This window comes from Salvelinus namaycush, chromosome 25 (genome assembly GCF_016432855.1).
Source record: "Salvelinus namaycush isolate Seneca chromosome 25, SaNama_1.0, whole genome shotgun sequence".
In the NCBI taxonomy this organism is placed as follows: Eukaryota; Metazoa; Chordata; class Actinopteri; order Salmoniformes; family Salmonidae; genus Salvelinus; species Salvelinus namaycush.
Window position 1 is genome coordinate 12,429,198 of NC_052331.1, and position 25,023 is coordinate 12,454,220.

General features: G+C 42.1%; 1 protein-coding gene across 1 annotated transcript; it reads right to left on the reverse strand.

Annotated features, from left to right (window-relative positions):
- Positions 1-281: 281 nt before the first annotated feature.
- thoc1 (THO complex 1) lies at positions 282-10,545 on the reverse strand. The gene is made up of 21 exons (XM_038963806.1): positions 10,463-10,545; positions 10,143-10,216; positions 9,965-10,025; positions 6,128-6,197; positions 5,883-6,001; positions 5,688-5,736; positions 5,506-5,601; positions 5,305-5,387; positions 5,085-5,164; positions 3,369-3,477; positions 3,049-3,183; positions 2,734-2,834; positions 2,516-2,582; positions 2,376-2,426; positions 2,129-2,199; positions 1,870-1,965; positions 1,577-1,642; positions 1,333-1,416; positions 1,069-1,216; positions 866-950; positions 282-721 (listed from the first exon to the last, which is right to left on the reverse strand). The coding sequence occupies exons 1-21, from the start codon at positions 10,511-10,513 to the stop codon at positions 444-446; spliced, it is 1,974 nt and encodes a 657-aa protein (XP_038819734.1). The 5' UTR covers positions 10,514-10,545; the 3' UTR covers positions 282-443.
- Positions 10,546-25,023: the final 14,478 nt, after the last annotated feature.

Here is a 25,023-nt window from a genome sequence, read left to right on the forward strand (position 1 = left end):
AAGGGGGAAATGTGTGATTGCTACATCAATTTGACTTTTATTAATATGCCTTGAGCTCAACTTTAACATCAGAACCCAAATGATCTTACTCCATTGTAAACAAACCATGTATAGACTTAGAACATGCTTAAATGATCACTGATATCATGGATGGTCAGTCCTTGCATCCATAGTTATGGGGGTGTCAAGTGCTAGTTAAAATACATTTGGGGGGGGGGGGGGGTTGAGTGTTATGAATCTGTATGGCTAGAAGACATTACAATAAAGTGTCTTGCGAGGGGTCAAAGTAGAGCATTTATTTAGAAAAAAAGATTTATTGAAGATTCTAGAGGACAAAATTACAGTTCATGTCCCTTGAGCATAACTACAGACCAACAAAAGGAAACCCTTGACACAAGCCAGGGAGGGGTACATTAAGAGAAGAATAGATGGGGGGGAATGATCTATGTCTCATTGAGGATGTCTGCAATCTTGGGGAAGCCAGCAGCATTGAGGGCTGTAACCAGACTCTCAACGGTGGCCTGTGTCCCCTCGCGGTCCTGCCAGGCCACCAGCAGCAGCTTGGCCTGCATGTCCACATCCTCGCTGTCTGTCTCAATCTCCCGGATCTCTGCTGCCTTTATCTCCAGCTGGCCAGCCAGGGCCTTCCACTGGGCACCCAGCTTGGCTGCTATCTCATCCATCTGCTGGTTGGACACCAGCTTGTTCTGCATGCTCGGACCTGGGGGCACACAAAACCAAGGAATTAATCACGTGATGTTTTTGTAAAATCAAAAAGATGTATAACAAAATAGGGATCTGATCCAGACAATATTTTACAATTAACTCATGATATAGACTTCAGTCTTATGAAGTTAGAACGCACTGTCGTTGCTCTCCTTGAGTAGGGTGTCACTGTTGTCTTCATCGTCTTCCTCCCCGGTCTTTATCTCCTCAGACGGAAGGTCCTTCTGTGATGACGGGGCAAAGGGATCAATCAAAAGTGAGGTGGAGACATGGACGCCAAGATGGCCACCTAAGTCGTCATGAAATGTTTGAGTAGCCATGGTTCCAGACAAGACTTCTCACCGGCAGCTCCTTGGCCAGTTTGATGACCATGCTCTCTAGGTAGTCGGCCAGGCTCTTGAACTGCTGGTTGGTAGGCTGGAAGAAGTGAGGACTCCTCCTGGACAGCAGACGCAGGGCTCGCCATCCATAGTTAGAGTTATGAACCACCCTACGTGATACGGAGGGTGGAGGTTAGTTGAAGAATATCGCACCAGAACACTTTTCTCATGGGAGGATCTTTCTTTACACCATTGGGCAATCATCAGTTCCAATTCACTTGCATACTTGTATTCATTTTCCACCATGTTGGCTGGGTCTGCCTGTTCAATGGCCTCTTCAAAGAAATCCTCCAGGGAAGGCATAAACTCCCTGTGGACAAGACATTTACATTATGTAGGGTCAACAAACAGTTCACTGAAAGAAATTATTTTTGAACTGGGTGAACAACAAGCAAAACACAAAAACCTTCCATGTAGGTATGTGATCTCTGTAAATTTGACCAGCTGCACAGTGACGTATGATCACTCACCTGCTCTCGGACTGACAAGCCGCCATATTGTCGTGGTTCAGATTCCAAAGTCTCGTGAGTTCATCACTGCAAGAAAATAAACACATGCGTTTTGGCAAAGCCAAGTGCTAGAGAAGCTGAGCTGTGTCACTCGTTACACTTTTCATTAAGACTCCAATGTGAGGGCTAGACATTGTAAATCATCCTACTGGGCATATAAACCATCCTAAACCAACTATGGTTTTGGAGAACACATGACTAGTCTGTCCCAGTTATCACTGCCATACAGAGGACAGGTTAGAATTGCTACTTACTTCCCCATGAAGACCTTCCTGTCAGGGCCTTTACCCAGGAAATCTTCTGGAGCTTGTCTTTTCCTCGTGGGTCTCTTGGGTTTGTCATCTACTGGTCTGAGGGGGGGGGAGAGATACATTTGTATCGTTCATGAGGTTAACGCTGTATATATATTCCTCATTTGAATATATGATATGAGTTTTCAATTTATACTTTGTCTTGACAATGAATATTTTTATAAATATAGGATCATGAGTTTGTTGAATTCTGATTCCATACCTGTCCTTCACAAAGCTTGGGCATCCCTCATTTTTCCACGAGTTCCAGTTCTCCTCTGTGTTTAAGACATGCTGTCAAAATATAAGAGAGGACTTTAAAACTTTCATTGTCATCAATAACCCTTTACCGGTCTCACCTTGACTTGTCAAACAGTTGGCTACATGTTGTGATGTTACTCAGAAAACGTTTGAACTAGCAGGAATTACAAAGATGTCCCGGAATACCAGAATATTCAGACTAGTCTTACCTCAACCATGGTGGCAAACTTGTCTCCATCAGGTGGGATCTCTTTGAGAAGCTACATGGAAACAAGTTAGACAGGATAGTACAACATCCCCAACAATGTGCCGTGCCATCTACGGACTAGAGAGAAAAAAAAACACAGACCTGGTACACCAGTTTGGTGGTCTCCTCCATCCACAAACACTGGTCATCATTCAGGATACAACTGGAGCTGTAGCAACAGACAAATAGTTAGGCAAAACAGCAGTCAAAGAGTATTATGGATTTTACTATGAGGTCTTCTGCTAGACAAACTACATTGCATTCAACCTGCCATAGGGTATGACGGAGTGGCACAGGGTCATCTTTTTGGGCCATCTCACCTTTTGAACTTGACCTGTCCCTTGAGGTACTGGAACAGGACAAGGTACTGCAGGAGGATGTGTCGTCTGAAGTTACTGTCACTGAGCTGCAGGTCCATTAGCTAGATGGTCAAGAAGAGACAGCGTATGAGGGGATCCGTTTAAACAAGTCGTGGCACAGAATTGCTGACCTCAAATCACATAATAATGACTTATTTGGGACGCAAGGTGATTTGTAGACCAAGTGACTCTGCACTCTCACTGCAATGTAGTCCATCTCAAACACCCATGCATAGATCTATTCTATTTATTGATTAGGAGGGTGAGATATGCAACCTTCTCGCTGGTGAGGAACTTGGCGAAGTAGACGTGGTCTCCTCCCGCTGTCCTCAGCTCCTCCAACTTCCTCTTAGAAGCCTGCATGTCGTCCAGCTTGAAGCTCTTAAACACCGCCAACGTCTCATCTGAATACTACAGACAACATACAGAACATTTCCATGAACTCAAACATATTTTCACGGTCTTCTCGAAAGGAACAAACATGGTCAGTGAGTTTTGAACAAGAAACATTTTAAAGCAGTGTCATACTTTTAGTAGATGTCAGATAAAAAAATTGCCTAAAATTGTTTTAGAAGGTTAGATGGCAGAAGAGTCACCTTGAGGAAAGTAATCCAGGAGAACTTTTCGTAACACTGAACAGGGTTTCTAAAGTAGTCCTGCAGGGTCCAGAACTTCCTGTATAGGTTGTAGTCGATGGGGATGGAACTACGAACAAAGGGAGCAATGTCATAGGTGGAAACTTGTTTAACTTCTTATGGCTGGGAGCAGTATTGAGTAGCTTGGATGAATAAGGTGCCCAGAGTAAACTGCCTGCTACTCAGGCCCAGAAGCTAAGATATGCATATAATTAGTAGATTTGGATAGAAAACACTCTGAAGTCTCTAAAACTGTTTGAATGATGTCTGAGTATAACATAACTCATATGGCAGGCAAAAACCTGAGGAAAAAAATCCAACCAGGAAGTGGGAAATCTGAGGTTTGTAGGTTTTCAAGTCTTTGCCTGTCCAATATACAGTGTCTATGGGGTCATATTGCACTTCCTAAGGCTTCCACTAGATGTCAACAGTCTTTAGAACCTTGTTTCAGGCTTCCACTGTGAAGGGGGAGAGAATAAGAGCTGATTGACTAAGAGGTCTGGCAGAATGCCATGAGCTCAGTCAGGCGCACGCCCGTGAGAGGTAGCTGCGTTCCTTTTCATTTCTAAAGACAAAGGAATTGTCCGGTTGAAAATTTATTGAAGATTTATGATAAAAACATCCTAAAGATTGATTCTATACATCGTTTGACATGTTTCTACGAACTGTAATGGAACTTTTTGACTTTTCGTCTGGCTTGCGCTTCGTGAATTTGTGAACTAAACAGCGAACAAAAAGGACATAAATGATGGACTTTATCGAACAAAACAAACATTTATTGTGGAACTGGGATTCCTGGGAGTGCATTCTGATGAAGATCATCAAAGGTAAGTGAATGTTTATAATGCTATTTCTGACTTCTGTTGACTCCACAACATGGCGGGTATCTGTATGGCTTGATTTGGTCTCTGAGCGCTGTACTCAGATTATTGCATGGTGTGCTTTTTCCGTAAAGCTTTTTTGAAATCTGACGCAGCGGTTGCATTAAGGAGAAGTTTATCTATAATTCCATGCATAACACTTGTATCTTTTATCAATGTTTATTATGAGTATTTCTGTAAAATGATGTGGATCTCTGCAAAATCACCAGATGTTTTGGAAGCAAAACATTACTGAATATAACGCGCCAATGTAAACTGAGATTTTTGGATATAAACATGAACTTTATCGAACAAAACATACATGTATTGTGGAACATGAAGTCCTATGAGTGTCATCTAAAGAAGATCATCAAAGGTTAGTGATTAATTTTCTCTCTATTTCTGCTTTTTGTGACTCCTCTCTTTGGCTGGAAAAATGGCTGTGTTTTTCTGTGACTAGGTGCTGACCTAACATAACCGCATGGTATGCTTTCGTCGTAAAGCCTTTTTGAAATCGGACACTGTGGTGGGATTAACAACAAGTTTATCTTTAAAATGGTGTATAATACTTGTATGTTTGAGGAATTTTAATTATGAGATTTCTGTTGTTTGAATTTGGCGCCCTGCACTTTCACTGGCTGTTGTCATATCGATCCCGTTAACGGGATTTCAGCCGTAAGAAGTTTTAAGCAAGCTGCAAAAAAAGATGTTCAACAAAACTTGCCGGCATAGGGCTCTGTGTAATAGCTATGTTCATGAAGAACCACTGATGATTCCAAGCATTGTGATAGATAGAACAAGGACTCATGTTACTAACCAAGGTGCAGGTGCACCAGGTTCCTCATCTCCCATCTCCCCCTCCTCCACCTCCATCCCATCCTCTTTTTCCTCTGTGGGCTGTAGAATACAACACAGAGTTAGTGTTGAGGGTTAATTCTTCATTAAAACACATTCAACAGCACACATACAATATCTATAATATCATTCAACAGCTCACACGCTATACAGTATCTGTAATCCTTAGAACAAGGCCTTACCCTTTGGCCTAGAGTGCTTTCCTGCTCGTTTTTGTTGAACACTGTGATGTTGTCGAGATTAAACTGGCTCTGCAAGTTCAGACCTGAAACACACACAGGAACACATAAAAGAACACAAGGGTGGCCACATGTCCACATCCATGATTAAACGTGAATTATCTTCGTTCCTGTAGTGATTTGAGATCCATGTAATCCTCTCACCTGATTTCTCCGACAGGGGGAAGAGACGAGCCAGGAACAGCTGGATCCGCCCACAGAAGACTGTGTTCTGAGACTTGGACAACCTCCTCAAAAGATCTGCAGAGTCAGAAGGTGTTTCATGTTGGAATATCTGCACATATCAAGGTAACAACAACAAACAAACTTTGTGACTTTATCCTCACCATTACACATCCTTAACAGGTAGTTCTTCCCAGCAGTGTAGAAGGAGTTCTGGAAGTGAGAGGAGAAAGTATTATTGGCATTACTTCCTCAATAACCAAAGGAAAGATCTTCTATAAAAGGAAACGATCACCAAGTACAGGAGTTACATTGAACGTACTTTAAGAACGCAGAGAAACACAGACTAAGCTACTCACAGACTTCCACGTGGAGACATTCTCTTCAACAAAGGAGAAGATCTTATCACACTGATCAAGAGGTAGACAGTCCAGAATATCTCCCAAAAGTAGGAAAGGAGTAGTGGCGGAGCAGATACCTGCATGGACAAGGGACTTTACTACACAATTACATCATTTGCTGTCCGACATGTATATCAATTAAATACTAAGGAGGTAGAACAGAGGTAGATGTAACGGTTCTATGAAGTGAGCCTGCTGCTTACCTTCAGTGACTCCATCAATGCTGAGATAGATGAGAGACAGGAAGTCATCGACGAGTGCTTTCTTTTCCACCTGTAGAAGGAGAGAAAGCGAGAATGTTACTCGACTCCAGCTATAGCTCTCACTAATTATTCGTAAAGCATATTGAGCATAAACATGAACATGTACTAGCAGTATACCTATATTAACTGTAGGAACCAAGCAAGATACAAAATGGATAAGGCCAAATCCCAACATTATATTGACACCGTTAATGACAACTTACACCAGCCTCAGAAACGGTGGAACTTTTTTAAAAGGACATTGGCTCAAAAACTCCCCATAAGGTAAAATCCTGTAGTATTGGCCTGGATATTGATGAGGTTTTATGTTATGACCAGGCAAAGGTTGCTAATTATTTTACCACCATAGCCTCATCTCTGGTTAAGAAGTTACCCACCTGCTCTGGACACTCTGGCCAGCCTTTCATAAACAACTTTTACCATAGCAAAGGTATCACAAATGATTTGTTTTAGCTTTGCATGGTAACAGAGGACAAAGTTTCCAATCGACTACACGTAATGAGCACAAACAAATGAACTGGGCTGGATAACCTTCCTGCAAGATTCATAAAGGATAGTGCTTGTGTCACTGCTAAAATGATAACACATATTGTAAACCTTTCTATTAGTAGTGGTACATTTCCCAAGGATCTCAAAACAGCCCGGGTGGTTCCACTCCACAAGAAGAGCATTTGAACAAATGTAGGAAACTACAGGCCTGTGTCTATCCTCAGCACCTTATCCAAAGTTGTTGAGAGATTAGTTTTTAATCAACTTGAGGGATACCTTCTTGAGCAAAAACTTTTTCATGAACTACAATCTGGCTTTAGAACAGCTCATTCCACTGATACTTGCCTTATCCACCTTTTTGACCACATTAAGCAGGAAAGTGAGAAGGGGAACTATACAGGTATGGTCATGTTAGACTAACAGAAAGCTTTTGACACTGTGGACCATGATTTTCTCCTGCTGAAACTGAAATGCATGGGTCTACATTATGTAGCAGTGAATTAGTTTAGGTCTAATCTGACCAACAGAACACAAGTATGTAATGTTGGTGATGTTCTGTCAGAGGCCAAAGAAATATCCTGTGGAGTACCGCAGGGATCAATTTTAGGGCCTCTCTTATGATATGCCAGATACAGTAAAGTGCAAACTCTTGCTTTATGCTGATGAGTCAGCCATACGGGTATCAGGGAAGGATATAAACTCAGAAACAAAAAAAGTCCCTTTTTCAGGACCCTGTCTTTCAAAGATAATTCGTAAAAATCCAAATAACTTCACAGATCTTCATTGTAAAGGGTTTAAACACCGTTTCCCATACTTGTTCAATCAACCATAAACAATTAATGAACATGCACCTGTGGAACGGTCGTTAAGACACTATCAGCTTACAGACAGTAGGCAATTAAGATCACAGTTATGAAAACTTAGGACACTAAAGAGGCCTTTCTACTGACTCTGAAAAACACAAAAAGAAAGATGCCCAGGGTCCCTGCTTACCTGCGTGAACGTGCCTTAGGCATGCTGCAAGGAGGCATGAAGACTGCAGATGTGGCCAGGGCAATAAATTGCAATGTCCGTACTGTGAGACGCATAAGACAGTGCTACAGGGAGACAGGACGGACAGCTGATCGTCCTCGCAGTGGCAGACCACGTGTAACACTTGCACAGGATCGGTACATCCGAACATCACACCTGCGGGACAGGTACAGGATGGCAACAACAACTGCCCGAGTTACACCAGGAACGCACAATCCCTCCATCAGTGCTCAGACTGTCCGCAATAGGCTGAGAGAGGCTGGACTGAGTGCTTGTAGGCCTGTTGTAAGGCAGGTCCTCACCAGGCATCACCGGCAACAACGTCGCCTATGGGCACAAACCCACCGTCGCTGGACCAGACAGGACTGGCAAAAAGTGCTCTTCACTGACGATTCGCGGTTTTGTCTCACCAGGGGTGAGGGTCGGATTCGCATTTATCATTGAAGGAATGAGCATTATACCGAGGCCTGTACTCTGGAGCGGGATTGATTTGGAGGTGGAGGGTCCGTCATGGTCTGGGGCGGTGTGTCACAGCATCATCAGACCGAGCTTGTCATCGCAGGCAATCTCAACACTGTGCGTTACAGGGAAGACATCCTCCTCCCTCATGTGGTACCCTTCCTGCAGGCTCATCCTGACATGATCCTCCAGCATGACAATGCCACCAGCCATACTGCTCGTTCTGTGCGTGATTTCCTGCAAGAATGTCAGTGTTCTGCCATGGCCAGCGAAGATCCCGGATCTAAATCCCATTGAGCACGTCTGGGACCTGTTGGATCAGAGGGTGAGGACTAGGGCCATTCCCCCCAGAAATGTCCAGGAACTTGCAGGTGCCTTGGTGGAAGAGTGGGGTAACATCTCACAGCAAGAACTGGCAAATCTGGTGCAGTCCATGAGGAGGAGATGCACTGCAGTACTTAATGTAGCTGGTACCGACTGTTACTTTTGACCCCCCTTTTGTTCAGGGACACATTATTCCATTTCTGTTAGTCACATGTCTGTGGAACTTGTTCAGTTTCTGTCTCAGTTGTTGAATCTTGTTATGGTCATACAAATATTTACACATGTTAAGTTTGCTGAAAATAAACACAGTTGACAGTGAGAGGACGTTTCTTTTTTTGTTTAGTTTACATAGAGGAGACCCTGAGTAAGGAATTCCATTTCATTAGAGATTGGTTGCCTGACAACGAATTGTCACTAGGGCTGACATGGTAACGGTAAACTGTGCAGGCAAGGAGATTGAAACTAAAACAAGTGCATCTTGGTGTCCCTAGATCAATCCCTTTCTGTCGACCTGATTGCTGCTAAAATTCTTTCTAAAATAGCAAACATATTGCCATTTTTATATCGTAACACTAGATATTTTAACATTAAAGTTAAGAAACTGCTTGTCTCAACCTTTATTCTGTGTCATTTTGATTATGCCTTCTCTGCTTGGTATAGTGGGCTTTCAAAAAAGCTGAAAAAGAGAATGCAGGTCATGCAAAATAATGTTATCAGGTATATGCTGAATGTCTCCCCTAGGACCCACATAGGGATACAGGAGTTCTGGGAGATGGGCTTGTTGCCTTTGGAGTCCAGAGTGAACCAATTTAAACTTAATATGTTTGACACCTTAAAATGATCGCGCCCCAGGTTATATGAAAAACCACACTGATATGGTATATAACCAACACAGTTACAATACCAGATCTAGTGTTATGTCTTGTAAAATCCCAATAGTAAACAGTACTGCGAGGAGCATGTTTTTCCATACAGGCATTTGTCTCTGGAATAGCTTTCCCTTCGAGATCAAGCAAACAAAAAGTAAAAAAATAGCTTTAAAAAGCAACATTTTTCATTTGGACAAGGTTGTTTAAGTAAGAGAAATCACTCCACTGCCCCTTGTGCCCCTACTGCTGGTCAGGTGTATTTATTTGAAGGATCGTTATGATGTTCAATTAATAGATTGTTTTAATGTGAAATTAATATGGTTTATTTTCAAGGTTAGGGAGAAGTGCAGTGAATAGTGCCACTTTTTTGGATGTCTATATAAATGAATGTATTTATGGTTGTTTGTAATTTTGTCTCCTCTTTTAAATCATTATGTGTTATTGATTTCATCATCGAGGACCACTTTGGAAGCAAGCGTTTTAATTAATACTTTCAAGTGATATCCTCTGGGTCCACATTGTGCATTTTGTTGTATATGTCTGTTGCCCAAAATGTATTCAATTAAATTCAATATACTATAGATAAAATACACTTTCAACTTACAATCTGCTCCTCCAGGACCTGCCTTAGAGCTTGGTCAAGGGTGGTCTTCTTCTCTGTCTCACTGTGGAGAGACAAGCAGGCAGGCACGGTCATGAGGTGGGCAGAAGGGGCATAGCCTAGAGATCATTTAATTAATATAGTCCGTTAGCTAGCTAACGTTTGTATTTACTTAACGTACTTTCCAGTGATCTGGTTGAATGCGTTTATCAAAGGTTTGCTGGTTTTGTTGTCCAACGCACTTCTGGTTGCGGCCTAGGTGAGAAATAGAACAATCAACAAAGAATACTAGTTTAGTATTCTTTGAGACTACACATAATCTGCCAACGTTATCTAGCTAGCTAGCAAGCAAGCTAGACAGTTAGCTAACGCGTGGCTAATGTAATGAATCATGCTTGGCTTGCAAAGTTATTGTAAGCGTTTCTAAAAAGATGTGATAAACAATTTCATTTAAGCATAGAAGAGATTCTGAAATACACCATATTGAAGACAAGTTCTTACAGTAAATGTATCTTTTGCATCGTTGAAGTTGAATAAGATCGGAGGAGACATAGCTATTTCCTCACAATAAGCGTGACCCCGACGGAAGTTTTAGATCCGGTTCAAATGGGGTGCATTCAGGATGGCAACATTGAAACGCAGGGTTCAAAAAGTAATGTTACATTTATGTAACATAAATACAATTTACTTCTTGAGTCTTCTGCTCCACCGGTTTTTAGATTTTGTGACGTATGCTTGTCAAAGTTTACTAGGAAGATCATCATAAACACAGGTATAAATTGAAAACCATCGTCAACTCACTGTTAAAAACGAGGCATAGGCATTGCAAAATCCAATCCATTGCTGGCCTTTGTGCAAAAACGTTGTTTTATAACCAGTTCAACAGGGATGATTTATCGTGTATTCCCTGGATGTTAATTGTAATTAATAGCCTACTTATTGATGGATGTGTAGTTTTACATGAGGCCAGATGATGGCACTATACACCTTCGTTCTAAAATTGAACAACCATTACATGCCGTGCTCTCAGTGAGTGCAGTCTCATTGTCTGAATGAGTGCATGTTCTGCCCTCTGTCAGGCTGTAATCTATGACAGGATGACCTCAAATTATTTGAATTCAACCCTAGGAACATTGTCCCCATCTCCCAGTCCTCAGACCGCACATTTCCTGATATTTTAGATAATCTCAAGTCTTTTGAAAGCTTTTACTCCCCTGTACTGGCCCTGCCATTGTGTGAAGAAAAAGATAACCCCGTAATAATCTGTCCAATGGTCAAGCCAAGCTGACGTGCGATGTTAGATACTCTGAGGCCTGTTCCCATGCCTCCAAAAGGATGTTGACAGAAACCAAATAGATAAGGAGAATTTGTACATTGCATTGCCACACTGGACTACTGGTTGGTGTGTAGCCTGTAAAGTGTTTGTTTGAATGTGTGTGCGTGCTAATGTGTGTCTCTCAGATGAATTATGTGTTCTCTGAAGTAAAGATAACTGTTTCTGTGTGCAACTTTTAGTCAGCTCCGGTATGCAGTTGGCAGGGCCTTCTGGAGAGAATGGGCTAAGTGGACATTAACATTAATCAGCTGTTATAAAAGTAACACTTCAGTGGAATTTCTAGCTTCTTTTTACCACCATCTTCAGTGTTGTGTTTTTGCAAGGTTTCTTGTCGTTTCAAAACGAGCCAGTGCTTTTGTCAGATTGATCCTCTCTATGGAATGTACTTAGGTTCAGTGACAGGAGTCAATGCTATGATTTCATTGTTGTATAATATTTGTTTTAGAAATAATGTAATTGGAAGCATGGTCCAGGTATGACATAACATGGTCCAGGTATGACCTGAGAGGCTGAAAATATGAGTCCCAACTACAAAAGACTATTCCTTTTTTTCTGAAAGTAAGAAAAGCTATTCAAGAATTGACTCCATTTTTCTGGATTCAAAAATTCATGATATAGAGACATCGAATCATTCTCTGTTTAATTACACCAATAGAAAATACACTTAGCGACAGAGTTTTGAGAATGAACAGAGCACATTTTCTGGAACCAAAACGTATTAAATACAGAAACTAAACATTTTAAACCTTTACCATTACAAATGTAGACAGAGGACAGAGAAAAGCCAACCCCCGATATAATTTGGGATGCCTTTAATGCGATATATAACTTTTGAAGAGAGCCAACAACTACAGGTTTAACTCAGATAAAGCATATTACTTAATGGAAAATAAACCTGGTAAATATCTCGCAGCTCTCACAAAATGAATACATGCTAAACCAATTATAATTTTTAAAGATAAAGATACAAAAGCGGTAAGGAAAAACAATGCGATTAATGACAACTTGAAAATCTTCTATGAAAATTGATATCAATCAAATTTTAACAGTTGGATGGTTCCTATAGCCTTCTTACTCAACAACTCTGAAGCAATTATCAGCAGACAAAAAATAATCACAAAAAAAAGAGATCACCTAAGAATAAATATTAGATACTGTTAAAAACATTTACACAGAGAAAAGCAACAGGAATGGATTGCTTTCCCATAGAATTCTATTCAACATTTTGGGACACTGTCGCCCCCCTATTAATGACAATTTAGCATTAATACTGGAGTGATAGATGTGCAGATGATGATGTGCAAGTAGAGATACTGGGGTGCAAAAGAGCAAGAGGGTAAGTAATAATATGGGGATGAGGTAGTTGGGTGTGCTATTTACAGATTGGCTGTGTACAGGTACAATGATCGGTAAGCTGCTCTGACAGCTGATGCTTAAAGTTAGAGAGGGAGATATAAGACTCCAGCTTCAGAGATTTTTGTAAATCGTTCCAGTCATTGTCAGCAGAGAACTGGAAGGAAAGGCGGCCAAAGTACGTGTTGGCTTTGGGGATTGACAGTGCAATATACCTGCTGGAGCGTTTGCTACGAGTGGGTGTTGCTATGGTGACCAGTGAGCTGAGATAAGGCGGATACTTAAAATAGTTAAGAACACTATAACAATATGGAAGAAAATGAAACGTATTCTACAAGAAGCAATATCACCCCCTAAAAACACAACCTTATGGAACAATCATTGGATAGCTTTTCAGAATTTACCTATAAATGGATCCACATGGAAAACTAAAGGCATAGAAACCAAAAATGACTTGGTAACAGGAAATACATTTATTTCCATGACAGAATTAAAAATATATTTTGGACTGACCAATGTAGAGTTTCAAATACATGCAACTTAAAAGTTACATATCACAAAACTTAGATTGGAAATCTTTTAGCAACCTTGAGGGAATCCTATTTGAGTCAGAAAAGGATGTTCATATGATAGGTAAGATATATAAAACCTTGCAGAGAGCATATCCAACTGACAATCTCTGAGAAAAAAATATGACCTATTGGAACCAAGACTTAAAAATAACTGATATTGGCACAAGATGGAGGGAAAGTTGGAGCATAACTAATGCAATTACAGTTAACGAAAATATACGCTTAATCCGGTATAAACCAATGTATAGAATGTATTATACAAGTGACAAAATTCACAAATTCTACTGCACAACAGCAGAGTCATGTCTTAATTGTAAAACTAACAACGATTCAATAATCCATGCTTTCTGGAAATGCTATAAAGTCCAAAGTTATGGGAGGAGCTAGAAAGACGGCTGTCAGAAGTGTTACAATGTAAATGTACTTTTAATCTGTCTGTCTGCATATTTCAAGACATGACATACTGTATGGGGGTGTAGTGAGATACACAATGGGCTGGACCATTCTCTTATCACTCATTTTGAAAAAAACGTATATTAAAAACTTGGAAATCAATTAACCTGCCATCATTAACACAATGGATAAATCAAATGATTTATTGTTTATATATTGAAATAGCATGGGCGACCGAGAAAAACAAATTGGTAAAATTTAAGGCCATGTGGCTATTTATAATGCAGACACTAGGGATGGGGGTGTGAGCATGTGGGTCTGGGCAGAGTAGATGTAGTCATATGTGTATGTTTCTATTTGGTGTGAAATGTCTAAAAGAAAACATACAAATAAAAAAATATTAAGTCATGACTGCTTGACCCAGCAGTTGAGTGGCACCTCGTTCCTCCTAGATTTCTCTTCTTTCGCCCCCTTCGTCACAGATGATAACCATGGCCAAATTAACTTCACCTCCAACTTCAAAACAATTACTAGGTTACATACCTCAGCAGTGTCGCTCCCCCATCTGCCACAGCGGGTTCTGACCGTTTACCAGTAACTGATGAGAAGCAGAGAGGGAGGGAATGCGTCAAGTCTCTCTGGGGTCACAGATAAGGGCTCGACATTGCTCAGCACCGTTAATGTGGACATCGGGTGGTGGTGCATGTGTCTGCTGGAGGACACAGATTAGAAATAAACAGTTGGGATATTATGGAGAGGGTATGACAAGGCCGAGGCTAAGCACTACTACTGAATACTGCTGTTTGAACCAGGTAATGTCTCAATGCACAGGGTCAAAGATAGAGGGAATGTCCTATACGGATGTATTTATATATGCATTTATATACAATTCAATATGGTAGGAATAAGTGACAAATAATTTATGCAATTTAGCAGACACTTTTATTGAAAGCAACTTACAGAAATGGTTTACCCCAGCAGGAATCGAACCTGGCGAACCTTGGCGTCACAAGCACCATGTTCTACTGACTGAGCCACACAGACCTACAAAAGGGAATATGGAAGGATCTAGGCCACACGATCAGTGGCGACCCGTCATTCAGGGCAGGTGGGGCGGAGCCTGTTTTGAGCCCCACATATTTAGCATGTTTTTTTTTAAAAAAACAACAGTTTTTGTGTGTTGTGTTGTGGCTTTGCTGGCATGCATCAAATCTTTTTTTTTTGTTGCCCCACCAACATTTACGTGCTAAAATCGCCACTGCACAGGATACAGTCAGAGCTTCACAGTAGAATCACTAAATCCCTATCCATCCATCCATTTAATGTATCTACCCAGCCTTCAAATGATGATGACCTCTACATGAGTCAAATAACATGATGAGACACATTCTATCACACACAATAACAAAAAGTGCATTGTTCATGCCGTGGAGGGCAAACATCAAAACAGAAGCCCAACACAATGCAATGACCTCAGAAGTTGAACACACAAAGGAAGTAGGGACTATTAGGCCCTTCACATGGCACGGGACAGGAAGATGCTTCCGTCAGACAGAACAGAGGCATAGAGGCTGAATGTATTAACTTGAGCGGGCCAGCACATCTCCACTAGCATACTAGCACAATTAATATAAGCTACAGTATTGAATCGTTGAATCGTTTGAAACACGTCCAAATGATTCTTTGAGACAGATGATAGCGAGTAGTGATACTACTAGGTAAGGGTTCTCTGCTCCCTTCGCAGTAGTGGTTGATATTCCATGCGCTAGTTGGCCTCAGTGAGTGCATTTACTGCAATCACAAGAACCGAGACAAAGGAGCAGCAGGAACTCGCTTGAACTTTTTTTTGTGATCTACATTTTATTGATTTAGCAAATACAGAATAACCAAGGCTTTTCAACTTCATTGGCTTACAAACAATTGTGTACAAAACATGCTTTACAATTAACCTTATCTAATACAAACTTTTTATGTTGTTTGTTTGCAGATCACTGTCTGATATAACTTGATTATTGCCACATTTTCTGGTATCAAAGATGGTAAGCTATGAATGTGACTTTTTGAGAACCAGGTAATGCATGTATCCGCCAAACCCAGATTCGTCCGTCAGGCTGCCAGATGATGAAGCGGGAATCATCACTCCATCACTCCGTGTCGAGGAGAAGAACACAATACACCTTCTACTGGAAGCATCTGTCGCTATGGGCCACCCTGACAACTTCAGAGATAGATTTAGCTGGAACACTTAAAATGAACCTCTCCAACCTGCTCCAACCTTCAACCTGTGTGTGTTTGTGTGTCTTTCGGAGGGGTTCGGATCAAAGCTGTACATGAATTTGAGTCCATTTGAGGTTGCCATGTATGATAACTAAACATGATAGTAATACATATATATACAAAAGTATGTGGACACCCCTTCAAATTAGTGGATTTGGCTATTTCTGCCACAACCGTTGCTGACAGGTGTATAAAATCGAGCACAATTCACTCTCCATAGACATTGGCAGTAAAATGGCCTTACTGAAGAGCTCAGTGACTTTCCATGTGACACCGTCACAGGATGCCACCTTTCCAACAAGTCAGTTCGTAACATTTCTGCCCTGCTAGAGCTCCCCGGGTCAACTATAAGTGCTGTTATTGTGAAGTGGAAACGTCTACAAGCAACAACGGCTCAGCCGCAAAATGGTAGGCCACACAAGCGCACAGAACAAGACTGCTGAGTGCTGAAGCACATAGCATGTAAAAATTGTCTGTCCTTGGTTGCAACACTCACTACCGAGTTCAAAATTGCCTCTGGAAGCAACATCAGCACAAGAAGTGATCGTCGGGAGCTTCATGAAATAGGTCTCCATGGCCGAGCAGCCGCACACAAGCCTAAGATCCCCATGCGCAATGCCAAGCGTCGGCTGGAGTGGTGTAAAGCTCTCCGCCATTGGACTCTGGAGCAGTGGAAACAAATTCTTTGGAGTGATGATTCCCGCTTCATCGGATGCCAGGAGAACGCTACCTGCCCCAATGCATAGTGCTAACTGTAAACTTTGGTGGTGGAGGAATAATGGTCGGGGGTTGTTTTTCATGGTTCGGGCTAGGCCCCTTAGTTCCAGTGAAGGAAAATCTTAACATTACAGCATGCAATGACATTCTAGACAATTCTGTGCTTCCAACTTTGTAGCAACAGTTTGGGGAAGGCCATTTCCTGTTTCAGCATGACAATGCCCCCGTGCACAAAGCGAGGTCCATACACAAATGGTTTGTCGAGATCGGTGTGGAATAACTGGCCTGCACAGATCCCTGACCTCAACCCCATCGACCACCTTTGGGATGAATTGGAACGGCGACTGTGAGCCATTGGAACGGCGACTGTGAGCCAGGTTTAAATCGCCCAACATCAGTTGCCGACTTCACTAATGCTCTTGTGGCTGAATGGAAGCAAGTACCTGCAGCAACATTTTAACATGTAGTGGAAAGCTTTCCCAGAAGAGTGGAGGCTGTTATAGCAGCAAAGTGGGGACCAACTCCATATTAATGCCCATGATTTTGGAATGATGTTCGATGAGCAGGTGTCCACATAGTTCTGGTCATGTAGTGTAAGTTATATATCTTGCATTCTTACACCAAATAGCCTAGTTTCTGTTGTTATGTAATTCAACTGATATCTGACTCTGCTGTAGGCAATTGTTCATTGTCCCCCATGATGAAATTGGGGAGGGGACTGTGGATCTGTCTCTGTCCGTTAGTCACGTGATATCTCAGACAGCACTGGCCCCATTTTGACGAAACTTCGGTCAATGATGCGTACACTGATTGGCCAAATGTGGGAGCTACAGTGCATTTGGAAAGTATTCAGACCTCTTTACTTTTTCCACATTTTGTTACGTCACAGCATTATTCTAAAATGGATTCAATATATATGTTCTCATCAATCGACACACAATACCCCATAATGACAAAGCGAAAACAGGTTTTTAGAAACTTTATGAAAAATAACAAACAGAAATACCTTACAGTACCAATCAAAAGTTTCGACACACCTACTCATTCAAGGGTTTGTCTTTATTTTTAAAATGGTCTACATTGTAGAATAATAGCGAAAACATCAACACTATGAAATAACACATATTGAATCATGTAGTAACCAAAAAAGTGTTAAACAAATCCCAAAATATTTTAGATTCTTCAAAGTAGTCACCCTTTGCCTTAATGACAGCTTTGCACACTCTTGACATTCTCTCAACCAGCTTCACCTGGAATGCTTTTCCAACAGTCTTGAAGTAGTTCCCACATATGCTGAGCACTTGTTGCCTGCTTTTCCTTCACTCTGTGGTCCAACTCATCCCAAACCATCTCAATTGGGTTGAGATTGTGTGTTTGTGGAGGCCAGGTCATCTGATGCAGCACTCCATCGCTCTCCTTCTTGGTCAAATCGCACTTACACAGCCTGGAGGTGTGTTGGGTCATTGTCCTGTTGAAAAACAAATGATAGTGGGACAAAGCGCAAACCAGATGGGATGGCTCATCGCTGCCAAATGCTGTGATAGTAATGCTGGTTAAGGGTGCCTTGAATTGGAAATAAATCACTGACAGTGTCTTCAACAAAGCACCCCCACACCATTACACCTTCTCCTCCAAGCTTCACGGTGGGAACCACACATGTGGAGATCGTTCACCTACTCTGCGTCTCACAAAGACACGGCGGTTGGAATCAAAAATCTCAAATTTGGACTCATCAGACCAAAGGACAAATTTCCACTGGTCTAATTGCTTGTGTTTCTTAGAGCAAGCAAGTTTCTCATTGGGGTCCTTTAGTAGTGGGTTCTTTGCAGCAACTTGACCATGAAGGCCTGATTCAAGCAGTCGCCTCTGATTCACGCAGTCTCCTCTTCAGTTGATGTTGAGATGTGTCTGTTACTTGAACTCTGTAAAGCATTTATTTTGGCTGCAATCTGAGGTGCAGTTAACTCTAATGAACGTAACCTCTGCAGCAGAGGTAACTCTTGGTCATCCTTTCCTGTGGTGGTCCTCATGAGAGCCAGTTTCATCATAGCGCTTGATTGTTTTTGCGACTGCACTTGAAGAAACTTTCAAAGTTCTTGACATTTTACAGATTGACTGACCTTGTCTTGAAGCAATGATGGACTGTCGTTTCTCTTTGCTTATTTGAGCTGTTCTTGCCTTAATATGAACTTGGTCTTTTACCAAATAGGGCTATCTTCTGTATACCCCCCTACCTTGTCACAACATAACTGATCTCAAATGCTGATATCTCATATGCGTTAAGAAGGAAAGAAATTCCACAAATTAGCTTAACAAGGCACACCTGTTAATTGAAACACATTCCAGGTGACTACCTCATGAAGCTGGTTGAGTGAATGCCAAGAGTGTGCAAAGCTGTCATCAAGGCAAAGGGTGGCTATTTGAAGAATCTCAATTTTTAAAATATTTTTGGATTTGTTTATACATTTTTTGGTTACTACATGATTCAATGTGTGTTATTTCATAGTGTTGATGTGTTCACTATTATTCTACAATCTAGAAATAGGTCAAATAAAGAAAAACCCTTGAATGAGTAGGTGTGTCCAAAATTTTGACTGGTACTGAATATACATAATTATTCAGACCCTTTGCTATGAGACTCGAAATTGAGCTCAGGTGCATCCTGTTTCCATTGATCATCCTTTAATTGTGTCTACAACTTGATTGGAGTCCACCTGTGGTAAATTCAATTGAATGGACACGATTTGGAAAGGCACACACCTGTCTATATAAGGTCCCACAGTTGACAGTGCATGTCACAGCAAAAAAATAAGCCATGAAGTCAAAGGAATTGTCCGTAGTTCTCTGAGACAGGATTGTGAGGCACAAATCTGGGAAGGGTATGCAAACATTTCTGCAGCATTGAAGGTCCCCACAAACACAGTGGCCTCCATCATTCTTAAATGGAAGAGGTTTGGAACCACCAAGACTCTTCCTAGAGCTGTCCGCCTGACAAAACTGAGCAATCGGGAGAGATTTGGGCCTTGGTCAGGGAGGTGACCAACACGATGGTCACGCTGACAGAGCTCCAGAATTCCTCTGTGGAGATGGGAGAAACTTCCAGAAGGACAACCATCTCTGCAGCACTCCACCAATCAGGCCTTTATGGTAGAGTGGCCAGACGGAAGCCATTCCTCAGTAAAAGGTACATGACAGCCCGCTTGGAGTTTGACAAAAGGCACGTAAAGGACTCTCAGACCATAAGAAACAAGATTCTCTGGTCTGATGAAACAAAGATTGAACTCTTTGGCCAGAATGCCAAACGTCACGTCTGGAGGAAACCTGGCATCATCCCTACGGTGATGCATGGTGGTGGCAGCATCAGGTTGTGGGGATGTTTTTCAGCGGCAGGGACTAGGAGACTAGTCAGGATCGAGGGAAAAAGGAATGGAGAAAAGTACAGAGATCCTTGATGAAAACCTGCTCAGGACCTCAGACTGGGGTGCAGGTTCACCTTCCAACAGAGCAACGACCATAAGCACACAGCTAAGAAAATGCTGGAGTGACTTCGGGACAAGTCTCTGAATGTCCTTGAGTGGCACCGCCAGAGCCCAGACATGAACCCGATCAAACATCTCTGGAGAGACCTGAAAATAGCCGTGCAGCGACACTTCCCATCCAACATGACAGAGCTTGAGAGCATCTGCAGAAAATGGGAGAAACTCCCCAAATACAGGTGTGCCAAGCTTGTAGCGTCATACCCAAGAAGACTCGAGGCTGTAATTGCTGCCAAAGGTTCTTCAAAGTACTGAGTAAATGGTCTGAGTACATATCTAAATGTGATATTTCCATTTATTTGAACAAATTTGCTAAAATGTCATAACCTGTTTTTGCTTTGTTATTGTGTGTAGATTGATAAGAAAAGAAACAAATGAATCCATTTTATAATAAGGCTGTAAGCGTAACAAAATGTGGAATAAGTCAAAGGGTCTGAATTCTTTCCGAATGCACTATATAGGTATTAACAAAAATGTGTTAGTCACACTTGTTCGCAATTGGCCCAAAGGGGGGACGCTGCATCATTTGTAGGGGGCGACATGTTTAGATTAGTTTATTAGTCACATGCACAGGGTCGCAGATGTAGTTGCAGGGTACACTGATATTCTTAAGCTCCAACAGTGCAGGTCAAAAAGAGAAGTGAATGAAACAATAACACTAGGAAGACTGGGGGCAGGAGGGGGACAGGGGGAGCAGGTGGTGGTGGGTATTCAGCAGCCTGATGGTCCGCAGGTAGAAGTGATTGGCCAGTCTGACAATTTTTGCCATGATGCTCCTGTAATGCCCGCGTCTGAGTAATGAAAGCGGAGAGAACAGGTCGTGGCTCGGGTGGCTGAGTTCACTGATGATGTTATTGGCCTTCCTGCGACAACTGCTGTTGTAGGTGTCCTGGAGGGCAGGCAGTGTGTGCACCCAATGGTGCGTTCGGCTGAGCGTGCCACCCTCTGTACAGCCTTTCGGTCAGCGGCGGTGGCGTTGCCGTACCAGACTGCGGTCTTGTTTCCAATTTAGATGTAGAACAAACAGACACATCCAGTACATGCTAGATTGTACACTTTATTCCATTTTACTATCCTCCAGGGGACTCCAATAGTAATTGGGTTGAAAACATTAGAGGTTAATGATCCCCCGCACACAGAGTAAAATAATAGGAGCAGTCAACGAGAGGATGTTCATTCAAGCACAGAGCTTTTCCTGCCTCTGATTGGGGCTTCTGCCAAGAATAACTTACTAGTTAGTATTCACTGGGGGCACTGGCTGGATATGGATGTATTTACTTCCAGTCCAACGTTCCTATCTGTTCAGATTGACTCCACAGGCAAAGCTAAAGTAATTTGGTCGTTACTCAATGATTAGCGCAGGCTCAGGGTGTGGGCTAGGGACCATTAAATACCCAAAACAAAAATTAAACCTCCCTACCCACTGGGCAAAGACGTCAGTTCAACGTCAAGTTTTGATTTACATTTGGGTTGAGTTGTCAAGTATTGTGAATTCAATGTGAAATGACACCATGTCATTGGATTTAGGTTAATAGTTTGGTGAAAAAATTTACAGAATGCCCTTAATGCCCTTAAGTTGACTTTTTGCAAATCCAAATGAATTTTCCACATGGATTCAACTTCATCACATTTTTGTTTTGGGGGGGGGGTTGAAATGTGGAAACAACGTTAATTCAACCAGTTTTTGCCAATTGGATCTCCTCTCCACAGTGGGTATCCTTTCCCAGTGGGTATCCTCTCCATGCTGGAATCATCTTTCATTTTCTGGTGCGAAATGTATAGCCTTTTAATGTCCCATTATCTGATCCTCATCCTCATGTTGTTACTGTGGACACCTTGGAATTACTCCAGGGGAGGTGCAGCTAATTCTTCAAATAGTAAAAGGACATGTGCCGTACTTCTGATGACCTTGAAGTCAAGGTTAATTGATGCCACCTACTGTTTGATGGTGTTTCCTGGAGGATGGACATATGAGGTCAAAAGTTATGAGGTACTCTACTGAACATTACACTGAATTGGGTCCATACAGATTTGTGGCTGACATTCGGCCTTTCAGTCCAGGAAAGTTCAAATAAATAATTACAAGTGTTGAAATATATTACTTAATAACAAAACATACTGTATTTCTATGCAAAACAAATACTAAAATATTATTAGGAGAAAATGTAAGTACCCTAGGTGTGAAATATATCCAAAAGAAAACCACCAACATACTGTAGGACAAACACAATGTTTTTCAGTGTAACAGACATTACAACTAGGTCAGCTAGCGGAGAGGCGCTGTGAGGTGTTATTTTATTCGTTTTTTAAAGCTAATTTTGCTGTTTGCTTGAGTTCATTAATATGGAGTTGGTCCCCCCTTTGCTGCTATAACAGCCTCCACTCTTCTGGGAAGGCTTTCCACTAGATATTGGAACATTGCTGCGGGGACTTGCTTCCAGTTAGCCACAAGAGCATTAGTGAGGTCGGGCACTGATGTTGGGCAATAAGGCCTGGCTCGCAGTCGGCATTCCAATTCATCCCAAAGGTGTTCGATGGGGTTGAGGTCAGGGCTCTGTGCAGGCCAGTCAAGTTCTTCCAGACAGATCTCGACAAACCATTTCTGTATGGACCTCACTTTGTGCACGGGGGCATTGTCATGCTGAAACAGGAAAGGGCCTTCCCCAAACTGTTGCCACAAAGTTGGAAGTACTGAATCATCTAGAATGTCATTGTATGCTGTAGTGTTAAGATTTCCCTTCACTGGAACTAAGGGTCCTAGCCCGAACCAACATTGAGGCAGGTAGCATTCCCCTGGCATCCAAGGGGGGTGCCAAACCAAGACTAAGGGGCTAAACCCAGATTTGTCCATCGGACTGCCAGATGGTGAAGGGCAATTCATCACTCCAGAGAACGCATTTCCACTTCTCTAGAATCCATTGGCGGCGTGCTTCACACCACTCCAGCCGACGCTTGGCATTGCGCATGGTGATCTTAGGCTTGTGTGCGGCTGCTCGGCCGTTAAAATCCATTTCATTAAACTCCTGACGAACAGTTCTTGTGCAGTGTGGAACTCAGCAGTAAGTGTTGCAACCGAGGACAGGGGATTTTTACGCACTACATACTTCAGCATCAGGCGGTCCCGCTCTGTGAGCTTGTGTGGCCTATCACTTCACAGCTGAACCGTTGTTGCTCCTAGACGTTTCCACTTCACAATAACAGCACTTACAGTTGACCGGTGCAGCTCTAGCAGGGCAGAAATCCTACGACTGTGCTACATTGAAAGTCACTGGGCTCCTCGGTAAGGCCATTCTACTGCCAATGTTTGTCTATGGAGATTGCATGGCTGTGTGCTCGATACACGTCAGCAACGGGTGTGGCAGAAATATCCGAATCCACTAATTTGAAGGGGTGTCCACATACACTATATATACAACTGTATGTTTTTAAATCGCTGACATTTGAAGGTTTGCATCATTCACAACTGATGTTGACAAATAACTCTACATCTAGAGCATAGGACCTGTTTCAAATGGCCACTTCATATGCTCACTTGCTCCAGAATGGGAAAAATATCCTTTCTATTTTATTCAGCTAAGTTCAATTATATTCTTCTTACTATAAAATAATAATATAAAGTAAAGGCACAGGACCTAAGCATATCTTGTCTGCTAAATGAACTAGCCTACAGCCTATGGAATGGAGCATAGCCAGATAACATACATTAGGCCAACACTTATTCTGTTCTTCTAATAGACTGACCTAAAATAGATCTATTGTGGTGTATTTTAAATTGATTTATTCAACTTAAACATTTTTTTTATCATAATGATTTTCCAAAGGCATTATCAGGTGTGTTACAGAAACACGTTCAGCATCTCCAGGGCTGGAAATGCTAAATGTGTTTATGTTAATTAACTGCCAATTACCGTGAGACTGGCAGTCTTTTGCTTGGCAATAACCGCCTGACAAAATTTCATGGCCGTCACAGCCCTAGCTGTGGCCGTAACTGTTTTGACTTGTGAACTGTATATTTTCTGTAACACACCGGATAGTCACTATATGGTTTTTGTTCATCCATCCCTAAGCTCCCTACATTGAGTCTCAACTGCCAGGACACAAAAGCAGTTGCTGTGTTTAGTATTTGTAATTTACTGTCTGCACAGCTTCTCAGGCAACCACCGCAGCAGGAATGCTGTGACACAAAATCAGCTTTCCCAAGGTAAAGGGGGATATGCTGTGAAGCCTGTGAAGACAGACCCAACATACTGTAAGTCATTGTTTCAAATCATTTGAGCATTTCAGGCACACATATTCCAAATACAAACATTGAAAAGTTACCAAAAAGTGCTATCCCAAGATTGCATATTTCAAATTTGATAGCATCATAACTCAGAACAGTAAATCAAATTAACTACCCATTTAACAAACATTTTCCTTTTCAAAAACATTACAGGCTACGTTGACAGGCTCCTGGATCTCCTCAACGAGGTCACCCTTGATCCAGTGCCATATGTGGAGAAGCTGTGCAAGCTGTCCATCCCAGGACCCCTGTCTGCCCTGTCTGAGGCCTGACAAGGAGGAGTCCTTAGCTGGATTTGTCTCTTTGCTTCAATCTTGGGGGTGACCGATGCCAGGTGGGTGACTGAAGCCTTCTTGATTGAAGTGGGGTGCATGCCCCCCCCCCCCCCCCCCTCTCCTGCTCCCCTCCCCATCAATTTCTGTAGTTGGTTGCATTTCCTAAAGCCTAAGAAATTCACTTTTGTGTGGGTTTTTTCAAGCATTCGGGCGGGAGATGAGTGTTACAAATTGTACGAATCAATGGGGTTCTGCACACTGTAGGGTGTGGGGTTCTGCACACTGTAGGGTGTGAGGTTCTGCACACTGTAGGGTGGCCAG

Bases quoted from the DNA above. Each gene is read 5' to 3' on its own strand.
- thoc1 (XM_038963806.1), bottom strand. From the start codon at position 10,513: ATGTCTCCTCCGATCTTATTCAACTTCAACGATGCAAAAGATACATTT. The intron at 5,165-5,304 runs GTAAGGCCTTGT...TGTATTCTACAG, and splicing joins AAAGCACTCTAGGCCAAAGG to CCCACAGAGGAAAAAGAGGA. The intron at 1,966-2,128 runs GTATGGAATCAG...CCCCCCCCTCAG, and splicing joins CCAAGCTTTGTGAAGGACAG to ACCAGTAGATGACAAACCCA.